Source organism: Lepidochelys olivacea (genome assembly GCF_965140295.1).
Source record: "Lepidochelys olivacea isolate rLepOli2 genome assembly, chromosome: 3".
Lineage (NCBI taxonomy): Eukaryota > Metazoa > Chordata > Testudines > Cheloniidae > Lepidochelys > Lepidochelys olivacea.
In genome coordinates, this window is record NC_140413.1 from 99,950,620 (window position 1) to 99,963,348 (window position 12,729).

At 41.4% G+C, this 12,729-nt stretch overlaps 1 protein-coding gene across 5 annotated transcripts in view; it reads left to right on the forward strand.

Annotated features, from left to right (window-relative positions):
- The window catches only part of L3MBTL3 (L3MBTL histone methyl-lysine binding protein 3), a 154,163-nt gene that overhangs the window by 80,650 nt on the left and 60,784 nt on the right, over window positions 1-12,729 (forward strand). For all 5 annotated transcript variants that reach the window (XM_084622647.1, XM_084622643.1, XM_084622645.1 and 2 more), the window contains exons 12-13: window positions 5,773-5,849; window positions 11,427-11,512. In XM_084622647.1, coding sequence (XP_084478773.1) covers window positions 5,773-5,849; window positions 11,427-11,512 — 163 coding nt within the window. The remainder of the gene's footprint in view (window positions 1-5,772; window positions 5,850-11,426; window positions 11,513-12,729) is intronic.

Below are 12,729 nucleotides of genomic sequence, written 5' to 3' on the forward strand. Positions count from 1 at the left end.
CGACAACTCTGCTCCCTCATTGCATCTCTAGCAACAAAGAAAGCCAGAATGTAGATTTTTATTGTTTGACTGTCTAATTCCTGTGTCCTATCCTGAATGAACTATTTGAGTGTTGGGAGCAGAATGAACACTTGGAATGGTCCTATGCAAAAGGCTTATATCCACACTCTCTACACCATCTTTACTATTTTGTTTGGTACCCTTTAAAAACATGCCCCTTTAAAAACTGCTCTCTCTGACTTACCATCTACTTCTGAGCTCTTCTGAAATGATCAAATCTGCTCCATCATTGCTCAAAAAGGAGTCATTTTTTTTGAGGGGAGCACATTGGATTAAAAAGACCAAGGGATAATTTAGGTACAGAATTTGCTTTTAATTACCTGGAGCATAACCAGTTTTGAACATGTTTGGTATTAATATAAAGAAAAGGAGTACTTGTGGCACCTTAGAGACTAACCAATTTATTTGAGCATAAGCTTTCATGAGCTACAGCTCACTTGCATCTGATGAAGCTTATGCTCAAATAAATTGGTTAGTCTCTAAGGTGCCACAAGTCCTCCTTTTCTTTTTGCGAATACAGACTAACACGGCTGCTACTCTGAAACCTGGTATTAATATAATATTTATGGTGAAATGCTAGCACTGAAGCACTAGATGGGGCTATAAGATGGCTTCTTTTTTATGCATAGCTGGCTTGGCTACTGTATATCAGTATGATAGCGTCAGAGAAGTTGTATAAATAGCCATACTTACAGTGTAGTTCTATTTGTTAATTATAATGCACTGTTATGGGTGTTTATAGAAATTACAATTGTTAACAAAATCATATCTGCTGTAGAGCCAATAGTATATACATTTAATATGAGTATTTCTGGTGCAAATCCTAAATATCAAAATAAAATTTTATCCAGTGGGGAAATTGGCAGTTAATTCAGAACAGCAAAAATAATGTAACACATTTAGCATATTTTGAAAAAAACTGGGTCAGTTATAAAATAAAACAGTGCTATCCATACCTTTCAGTGAAGGCATATTTTATTTGATATTTTTTTCTGAAAAGAATTTACAGTCATTTAGTTTCTGTCTCTTACAGTCTGAATTTAATTATTGAGCTGTGGCTATGCAACAGTGACATGCAAGACAAAAATCACAGGGAAAATGAATACGCAAGATAGAAAAAATATTTCTTCCTCCAGAGTTGTGGCTATAGTGCTTTGTTCTTGAGAATGCGCATGACCTGTTGTCATGAGCATATATTCGCTTGCCCCCATATGGAAAGTTCGGATATCTGCATGTTCCCTTATGGATCCAGACGTTTGAGAAGAGTCTATAAAGGAATTCACAGTCCCAGCCACCTTCAGCTCTTTCCTTAACATGATAAACTGCTGGCAAGGAAGCCACCTCTCCATGTATTTACTGTTTGCATTTTTGTTCTGTTTAGCCACATTTTAAAATTGTTAGATTTTATAAAAATAAGAAACAACGTTATAGTTTGCTCTCTGCTCTTGTTGTATTATAGATCCAACTGGGTTTCAGTGATCATAGAATCATAGAATATCAGGGTTGGAAGGGACCCCAGAAGGTCATCTAGTCCAACCCCCTGCTCAAAGCAGGACCAATTCCCAGTTAAATCATCCCAGCCAGGGCTTTGTCAAGCCTGACCTTAAAAACCTCTAAGGAAGGAGATTCTACCACCTCCCTAGGTAACGCATTCCAGTGTTTCACCACCCTCTTAGTGAAAAAGTTTTTCCTAATATCCAATCTAAACCTCCCCCACTGCAACTTGAGACCATTACTCCTCGTTCTGTCATCTGCTACCATTGAGAACAGTCTAGAGCCATCCTCTTTGGAACCCCCTTTCAGGTAGTTGAAAGCAGCTATCAAATCCCCCCTCATTCTTCTATTCTGCAGGCTAAACAATCCCAGCTCCCTCAGCCTCTCCTCATAACTCATGTGTTCCAGACCCCTAATCATTTTTGTTGCCCTTCGCTGGACTCTCTCCAATTTATCCACATCCTTCTTGTAGTGTGGGGCCCAAAACAGGACACACTACTCCAGATGAGGCCTCACCAATGTCGAATAGAGGGGAACGATCACGTCCCTCGATCTGCTTGCTATGCCCCTACTTATACATCCCAAAATGCCATTGGCCTTCTTGGCAACAAGGGCACACTGCTGACTCATATCCAGCTTCTCGTCCACTGTCACCCCTAGGTCCTTTTCCGCAGAACTGCTGCCTAGCCATTCGGTCCCTAGTCTGTAGCGGTGCATTGGATTCTTCCATCCTAAGTGCAGGACCCTGCACTTATCCTTATTGAACCTCATCAGATTTCTTTTGGCCCAATCCTTCAATTTGTCTAGGTCCTTCTGTATCCTATCCCTCCCCTCCAGCGATGGTTTTGGCTCTTGTTAAACATTGTTTACTGTAGGGACTGGCACTAACAAAGAGACAGGTTTTACATGATATGGTTTGTATGACCTTTATAATCTTGTTCTGAACTTTGGGATCCTTTATTTGGGCGAGTACATGCCACAACTGCACTGCTTTATGAAAGATCCTGTGCTTGCCACATTACAGTTCAAAAGATAGTGGATTTGCAGAGGCAGTGTACTCAAACTCAGATTACTAGTTACTAACCTTCCCATTGCTTTTGCACAGTGCTTCTGGATTAAGTGTTTTACAAAGCTGTGGGGTTGACAAGGAATTTTTTCCTGGGTCAGATTGGCTGCAATTTGGGGGGTTTTGGGGCCTTCCTCTGCAGTTGTGGGTGAGGGTCACTTGCCAGGATAATCTATGTATATCTCACTTAGCCACTGCGAGGGGCTGAGGCATTGGTGCACCTCAGTCCTTCCTGTTCTGTGCTTGTGGCATTCAAGAGTCTGCTCTCTTGTGGGCTGTAATCCATGGTCTAATTTTGGGTGGAGGGTTTAGTGTGTTGGGTGGTATTGGTTGGCCTGTGGTTTACAGGAGGTCAGAGTAGGTAATCTGGTGGTCTCTTATGGCCTTAAATCTGAATGACTGGCCTGAGTGACAAAATTGAGAATAGAATCTAGCATTCTTGCCTTCAAGTTATGTACTCAGTCTACTAGACCACAGCTGTCCCTCGAAAGAATGCTGTATGTCCTACTTAAGATAAAAGTCGGCCATTTTATTTGTCAATATTTCTCATTTTTTAAAATGACAGTAAGGTGCTCAGAGGCAATGTTAATAGGATACTTTAAAAATTGTCCATTTTTCCCACACTTATTTTACTCATCACGCAGTGATAAAGTGACTATGTCTCAGTATCAAAAGTGACTTAGATGCTTAGGAGTCTTTTGAAAGTGGAACATAAGCTCTTAAGTAGTTTATGTGCTTTTGAATATTTTACTCCAGAGCTCTTCAGGCAGCATCAATGCAATGAGTCCAATGAGGTAATGGCTCAGTCTTTGCAAACTCCCCTGGCCCAGCCCCTTAATGGATTTGGGAGAGAGAATACCTGTTAGTCCTACTGTTCTTTACTTCTTTCCTCTCTGACGTCTCTGTAGAGAGAAGGGAAGAGTGTGTGTGTGTGTGTGTGTGTGTGTGAGAGAGAGAGACAAAGAGATGCATTTGAAGGAGGCATAACTCTGACTTTCTTAGAACTGCTCCAGGCAGAGCTTTTCTGAGTTAGGTGTAAAAGACCAACTAATGGAGATAGAATGTGAACCTTTGGGAACTTCACAACCCTAAAAAGTGTTGACACAAAAGTACCATATTTTCAAAATAAAAAAACAGGGCATTTTTAAAGTGGAATAAATAAAGTGCTGTATAAATAATAAACTTAAATACATAAAACGTATTTTGTGCATTTTTTTGTAAAGGACAAAATGTTGGTACACTTGATATCAATTGCATCCTTTGCTGTTGTAATAAAGCCTTTGTTTCTAGAGAGTACTTTTTCCTCTAGGGCTTGATATATTTGAAGTTAGCATAGAGAAATACTGGTGCAGCTGTTCAGTTTTATATTATTAAAAAAAAAAATAAAAAAAAATTACCCTAGACAGGTATTTCAGCATTAGGTCTAAAATCTGTAAGCAGAAATCTGAAACAGTACTTGCTGTGTGATGATGGTAATGAGATACCCTGCTTGCATTTCCATTATTTAACGTACACAATTAAATCCACCTACACTGGACTTCATCTATTTGTCATGTAAAATCACTTTTAAAACATCAGTGTACTTTAAGGTCTTTTCTTTAAATTCTGAATAAGAAAATATTTCTTTACTTTTGCTTTATGTAGCACAAGCTCAAAGTCAATGTAGTTATCGTAATATAGCCAATGGTTCAGTCCTGTGTTCTTTTGTGTGCTCAGTTGCCCATTGAAATCAATAAGTGGAGGCAATATGGTAAGATATCTGACATGTTTAGACATCAGGGTCTGGATATACCTTCAACTCATGCAGAAGTCTTCCTCCCTATGATAACAACAGGGTAAACCCCTCTGTGTTCCATAGGAAGTAAGGATGTTGGAGATTATAGAATAACAAACTGATTTTTTTTTACTTACTGCTATTCACACACATATATGTATGTATGTGAAATGTTAACCCTTAGGATGCTGACACTTTCCAGAATTCCTAACCATGTGAAGAAAATAGATATTATCATATAGACCCCAACCTTGCAATAGGAGCCACATGGGCAGACAACGGTTGCCAGGCATCTGGTTTTCAACCGGAACATCCGGTCGACAAGGGACCCTAGTGGCTCCAGTCAGCACAACTGACCAGGCCACTAAAAGTCCAGTTGGCTGCAGTGCCAGCAGGGTAGGCAGGCTCTGTGCCCAGCTCCGCGCAGCTCCCAGGAAGTGGTCACCATGTCTCTTCAGCTCCTAGACAGAGGGGCGGACAGGGGGACTCCACTTGCCACCCCCAGCACCAGCTCCTCAGCTCCCATTGGTCAGGAACCATGGCCAATGGGAGCTGTGGGGGTGGCTCCAGCAGTTGGGAGCAGCACATAGAGCCCCCTGGCCACCGCTCTGCTTAGGAACCAGAGTGACATGCCACCCACTTCCTGGGAGCCGCCTGAGGCACCCCGAGCCCCCTCCTGCACCTCAACCCCCTGCCCCAGGTCAGAATCCTCTCCCGCACCCAAACTCCCTCCCAGAGCCCACAATCCCCAGCCCTGAGACCCCTCCCACACTCCAAACACTTGGCCCCAGCCCAGAACCCAGACCCCCAGCCGGAGCACTCGCCTTCCCCCTGCATCTCAACTCTCTGCCCCAGCCAGGAGCCCCCTTCCGCACCCAGAACCTGTCATTTCTGGCCCCACCCTGGAGCCCACATCCCCAGCCCAGAGCCAGTACCTCCTCCCACACTCTAAACCCCTCAGAGTGGCCTCACAAGACCCCAATTCTTTCTGAATGCATTACTGGGATGCTTGAGATGGGCTGACATGTTGTGCTAAGAATCTCAAGATTTGAATATGTGGGAACTGGTGAGGGGGCTCCTCAGTGGAGGAGTTTTCCTTGGAATTTGCTGTCCTTGTTGGTCCAGTATAATTGGGTCACTGACCTTTCAAAAATGTTGCAAAGGTCTTATGCTCACTCTTATGGGGTAAGATTGAATGAGGTATATTGATATGTTTTTGTTACAGTTAAAATTTATATTTTGAGTTAAATTCATCATAATTTATTTTGGATTTGTTAAATAATTCTGCATTTTTAGGGGAAAAAATAAAAAAAAACTTGTGTGCATGCCCAGACAACAAAATGATGAATGCATTTTTCAATCACTTTTTCCCCTCCAGGTGTGAGGCAGCTAGCCCACACATTCATCCCATTGGATGGTGTAAAGAACATAGAAGAACTCTCATCACCCCTCCAGGTTTGTACTACACTTCAGTACTACCCAACTGAAAGAATTAAAGAAAATGTAGCTAGCAACAGCATTGGCCAAGGCTCATAACACACATTATGACAGCTCCATTGAAATACTCTACTTATAATTAAGAATTGGTATTTGGAGGGGCCTGAAGTGGTCTATTTACAAGCACTTGATATATTAAATTGAATGATGCATGCACAAATTTGATATCTTTCTGTGCTGAATTAATGAGACAGTTATCCATACAAGATATTCCCAGGGAAAAGCCTAGAGATGGTCAAAAAGTGAAATAGAATGAGACAAATAGCCTGTCTACCTCTTTTCTACTTTTTCTCTCTCGTGTTCTCTTTTGCTTTTCTTTGCCTCTATATTTTTTTCTCCTTGTTTCTTTTTATGTGATGGGCTGAATTTGCTTACAGGTTCTGGAGTCTTGGTGCTGAAAATTGTGAGAGATATTGCAATGCCATGCAATCTCTTTGGGGACTATATTAAATGTATAAATGGGGAAGGATTACCACAGCTCCTACAGTAACTAAAAACAATGGCAAATGATTAAGGTGGACCATCTGAGTCTTATCTAGAGAGTTTATCCCCCCCCATTTCCCGGAACAGTTTGCATACTGCTTCAAGGTGGGTTTTCCAGAGTCTATGAAACAAAGAAAGGACCTTTGGTATGAAAATATGAGCTTGAATTTACACAAGGTCTTCCTTCTGATCCAGCAAACAGACAGACTTTCTGTCCAGTGGAGGGCAACCCATGTGGAAGGGTCTAACTTCCAGATTTGGTTCGCATGCAGATATTTGTCTAATGCAACAACTCTGTAAACCTGGCATATATGCTATTGATATTTTTGTCACAGTTTCAGGTAATTGCAGCCATATCTCCCTCCCACCCCCTTTGTGGGCCACTCCCAGAGTTCCCAGTCAGATCTCAAGTTTGCAGCCATCACCTGTCACTGAATAGAGACCTTTATCCTACTCCCTTCAACCAGGAGTTTTTAGGGCTGTACAGCTCCCCACCTTACGCTGCCTAGAGGGTAGCACCTGTTCTTTGCTTTCTCTCCAAGGGCTATGAACAGTGTATTGCAAGCAGTTACAAGTTACCGGTGATGGCGTATACAAACCCCACACTGGGCTGGAAGAGGTTAAAGGACAGTACTGGGCCCAGGTAGCACCAGCCCTGTAGAGCATGCTCCAGCTGAAGGAAGGGTTGAAAAGGGAGCAATCCAGCTCAGAAACGGGGAGGCTGGGGAGGAGGACAGAAAGGCTACCCAAAAGGCTCCTGACAAAAGTGCCAGAGAAGCTTCCACAAGGGACTAAGACTGTATGCTGAGCCCAGTTGGATCTGAGGGTTTGATTGCCTTTTCTTTTGCTTGTCACCTTATATTTCAACTGGAAGCTGGGGGAAGAGTGGGAAGGGGGGAAGAGTGAGAACAGCAGACAATAGGAAGTGGTCGGGGGGGTAACTCAGAGGGCACCTTTGAGGGCCAAACACTGTTGACCCTCCTAGCTGGGTCAAAGCCTGGTGGAGTGGGTGGGCCTGGGCTCCCCTCACTGCCCACCTCACCACACCTCTGATTAAAAGAGGGTCTGGACTGCAAGACCTGCCCTTAGGGAGGTGGCCCTATATGTGCTAGCCACTGGGCTGCCTAATCCCACCAAGGACTCTGTGACATTACCATGGTTCTTTCTAAGCAAGCACATTTATTCTTAAGGTAAAAGCATTACAAGGAAAACATAAACACAATAGAAGTTCCTATATGCATGCTAAAAGCTTACCTTAGGTCACCCATCAGTCGTATGGGGCTCTAGTAGGTCAAAATCCTTCCAACCCTTCCACATGGATTGCCCCATGGGCAGAAAGTCCTGTCTTTTTGCTGGATCACAGGAAGACCTTGTGTAAATTCAAGGTCATCCTTTTATGCCAAAAGTCCTTTCTTTGTCTCCTATTCTCTGGAAAATCCAGCTTGAACCAGTATGCAAACTACTCCAGGGGGTGGTAACTCTCTAAATAGTTTAGTAGCTGTGGTAATTCTTCCCCTTGGAGTAGAATACAATTGTACATAAACCATTGTATACATTTAATACAATATAGTCCCTGAAGATATTGCATGTCATTGCAATATCTCTCACAATTTTCAGCACCAAGACTCCAGAACCTGTAAGTAAATTCAGCCCATCACGCAAAAAGAAATAAGGAGAAAAAATATATAGATAAAAGCAAAGCAAAAGAGAACTTCATAGAGAAAAGAAATAGAGAAGGAACCGAGTGATTTGTTTTATTCTGTTTTCCTTTTCAACCATCTCCAAATTCCCATGGCATATCTTGATGGATAACTGTCTCATTAATATAGCACAAAAAGATACTAAATTTGTGCATGCATCATTAATGTTACTATATCAAGTACCGAAATACTTTTGGAAAATGAGATTTCAAGTTCTTACATCAACCGAGATGAGCGCAGGTATACCAAAATACCTTTAAAAATCTGGGTCTTAGTGGATAAGTGGGTGGCTAGCCCTGTGTAATCAAGGGAACAAAAGTGGTAAGGACTCTCAGAAAGAAAGGAAACCAGGGTGAGAGTGAGCATGCAATAGAGAGAGAGAGCGCTTACTGAAAACAAGAAAGCAAGCATTTATTTTGGGATATTGTGTGTTGGATTAACTGGAATCCCCTCCATACTGGAGATCATTAAGACTATTCCATAGAAAGTAGCTTGAGCTATAGCTTGTAAAAAGAAGTGCTGTTTAGCAAAGTTGTTAAATTCCTTTGAGACAGGTCTGTAGTGCCTGTTGGTCTTCCAAATTTATGTAAATAATTCTAGAATATTCGGTATAAAAATAACCATGAGAGAATTAATGGAAAAAACTTGGAGATTTCTTTCTTGTAGAATGTATGTGATTTAGAGTCAGTCATTCTGTCTGTTAAAGTAAAACTTTGAGAACGGTGGTGACTGTGTGTGGTTACTGCCCCTTTAAGGTCTGGAACATTCTGTGTGCCAGAGTTTAAAAACAATTCTTGTCTTTTAGCAGTAATTGCCACTGGTTAGAGCTTGTTTGGATACCCAAGAATGAAATTAGCTGCATGTAGCTTGTAACCAAGGAAACCTCTGAGTGTGCTAGCTCTGTTCATTTTTTGTTTGTTTGTTTGTTTTTTCTTATTCTGATCCAATTAAAGTCTGATCTAATAAAAAACTTATTGGATTTGGAGAAATAACAAGGCAATTGCCATGTTAGCAGTGAGGCAAGAGATCTGTCTGAGAAGAAAAGAGGAAAATGATAATTTGTGGGGAAGTTGATGAATCCCTCTGATGATGTAAAATGTGTAGGATTTAATCATAGAATATCAGGGTTGGAAGGGACTTCAGGAGGTCGTCTAGTCCAACCCCCTGCTCAGAGCAGAACCAATCCCCAGTTTTTTCCCCAGATTCCTAAGTGGCCCCCTCAAGGATTGAACTCACAAGACTGGGTTTAGCAGACCAATGCTCAAACCATTGAACGATCTGTCACCCCTAATGCGATGTAACCATTTTATGTACAAAGGTCTCAGCAGTATTTCTATGCTGATGGTGTTGAAGAATCTTAATAAAAATTTCCATTCTTCATCTCTGTTTGGAAAGTGAGGCATTTGTAGTCCTCAAAGACTTTTCTTTTAGGAACTGAGATATATGAACTAGGAGGACTTGGCTGAATTATTTAAAAAGCAATATGTTCCCCCAACTAAATTCCTAGCTAAGAGGTCTGAGATTCACTTAAGAAATCAAAAGAAATAGAAAATAGGAAAGCCTATTTGATTTCCTGGCTTATCTTAGACAGCTGTTCACAACCTGCCATTTTGGTTGGCATCTAAGAGAAGCACTCAGAGATCATTGTGTGTTCAGAAACAGAAATCCAGAGTTAAGGGGGCCTGCTGAATATTGTTTGCAAAAATAGAACTCAGCCTGGAAGGAGCCGCAGATATAACATTAGTGTTTGACTGCACCAAGAGACAAGTGTGGCAGTTTCAGAGAGTACATTTACAGTCATATACAGGAAGGAAAGTACAACCCACACCTAGGAGGCCATCAGCAAGTTGGAGGAGGTTTATATTTTCGAGGCGTTGAACTTTGCAGGAATCAGAGGAATGTTCCATTAAATAAAATGAAGTCAGGGAACTGTGGTGAGAGATATCGTCCAGAATGTTTTTCATGCATCCTGTAGGAGAGTTTCAGTGAAAGGAAGTCATTTTTGCAGAACATGAACTGCTGCACTAGCTATGTGACTATGTAGGACCTCATTACAAATACTGTGCTTTTCTCTGTGAAGACGGTTTGTGACTTACATATCTTTATTCAGAAAATTCAAGTTTTTGCTCTCCAATTCTCCCACCCCATGCACTGTTGTTTCATAGATTTGTAGTGAGAAAACAGATATTCCTTGTTTAGAAACCCTTTTTGAATGTCACTAATATGGTACCATTGCAAAAGCTTTTATGTAACTTTGTTTAGAAACAAAAAATCTGTGTATGACTGAGAATAGTAAAATAAAAGGTATATTGGCCAATTCTGCATTCATTTGGTGTTGAAGATAGAGGATTTGAAGCTAAGGGCATAAGTTTTGCTGCCATGTGGGATAATGAAAGCACAGATCACAGACATCTGTGGCCTGACAACATGGAAAACTGTACTTAGCCAGCTAGACCTACTTACCAAGTTGAGAAATATCCTACTGCTCAGCAGCCTGGGGAAGTCATGAAACATTTTGAGGCATCAAATTCTAGAGCACAAAGCTACTTACAGAACAACCTGAACATGTACTGTAAAATTCGAATCTGCCAATAAGTTAATTACAACTTGTTATTTGGCAAACTTCATAAAACACAAGATACTGGTGTAAATTCACTGTCATGTCATGAGTCAACACTTAAACATTTAGTTCTTATACAACGTCATGGGCAAGCACTCTTTGTTCTTTAAAAGAAAACACTTTATTGGTGTAAGACATATTAAACAGGACAATCTCATTTTCTTAGAATGAGTCCTCCTCCTCCGCCCCACAAACCATGATGTCTGTATCAGAGATATCCTAAATTTAGAAAGTATTACAATAGTTTTGGTTGAAACAACTTCACTTAAAAATGAAAGTTGGTAGATGGTCACATACATTTTAAACTGATACATGACTATTGTACATTCTGATTAGTATTGGCACAATAACCTTAAACCTGTAGAATACAGGATTAAGGGTGAAGCACTGTCTTGAATGCATAGAAGTGGATAGACTTCCAATCTTTGTTACTTACCTTCTCAAATCCAGAGCAGTTGTAGTTTATTTTTGTGCTGCTGGTCACTCAGTATTGTGTGTTGTGGGGTTTCTATTTCTTTGATTAATAGGGAGTATGTGTCATAGGCAGCTAGAATGTTCAGATAAGTGCTGCTTATTGTAGTTGCTTTATTTATTCTTTAGATTTATAAAATATTATAACAAATATTTACTTGCCTTATTATGAATTCTCTAGATTAATGTGCTGTAATGTATGTTACATCATAATACTTATATGACATCATTAAACCTTGCTTTTATATTTTTTTCTATTAGATTATCCACATGCCAAACATTTTTCTTGGGAAAAATATTTGGAAGAAACCAATTCTTTACCTGCACCTGCAAGGGCTTTTAAAGTGGTGAGAGAATGTTTACATAGTGTTCATGCTTCCAATTAGCTAATGTACAGTAGATGTTTTATTTTTTTATGTGAGTTTTGAAATTACTGTGAGAAATCAGAAAATTTTTCATCACTATAAATCCTGAGACTTTTGACTAATTTATACTAATAATACTTAGCTAGCTAATGAGTCCTCCCAGCACACCTCGGGGAGAGGTGAGTGAGTATTATTGTCTCCACGTTACAGGCACAACAAGACAAGTGGCTTATTCAAGAAAGTAGAAGGCATCGTTATCGGAGCGAACAATAGACATGAAATTCGTGGCTCCCTAGGCTGACCTTCTGTCTGTTTTTGTGAGCTTCTGAGGTTCAAGTCCAACATTTTTGAATACTATCACGTTGCTAAGAAATTCATTAAACTAAAGCAGAAATGTGGTGCTAGCCCAGAATTCCAGCCATCTGCTGTAGTTCACTGAGGTTTAGTTACTGGCTTACAACACTTTTCACTACAAAATTTTAACAAGCATGGCCAAATCCTGAGTTTTCATCCAGAATAGCCAAGCCAAGTGAGATGTTGCATGCATTTGTTGTGTGGAGGGGAGTCCTCACTCATGGCCGTGGGGCTGGTGACCATGAGAAGTTCCAGGTAGTAACACATCTTCTAACCTCCCCTATCCTCGTTCATCCCTGCCCTGCCTTTTCTTACAGTCGTATTCTTTTTGGGAGAGGGAGGGTGGGGCAGAATAAGTGGATTATGTAGTACGCGTGTAGAAAGACGAGGCCCAGCATGTAGCAGGGGAGAGGTTTGGCTAGTGACTACATCCTGCACTCACCCTTCAGCAGTGGCTCCTGTCTTGTGGAGCTGGCCTGGCTCTCCAGTTCGGGTGCTGTGATCACATGGTCACAGCACCACTCACATTTGACGCATCCACCCTTCCATTTCCTTCTATAGAGGGGCGGATGTGCTAAACCTATGTAGCACTGTGACCACATGCACCACCTTGCAATGCCCAGAGTGGACCCAGACATGGGTGCCAGAAGGACTGCAAAAGCGGGGAGCCAAGGCCCTCCCCCCAGAGCCTTGGAGGGAGCCCCCTCACAGCAGTCTGACCCTCCTGGAGCCCCTGCCTTTCCCCTACTCCCAACAGTCTAACACTCTGCCTCCCCCAACTCCTTACCTTACTCTCCTGTTGGTGAGCGCAAGGTCTTCAGGTAGTGGGTCCTTTCTGCTTCCCA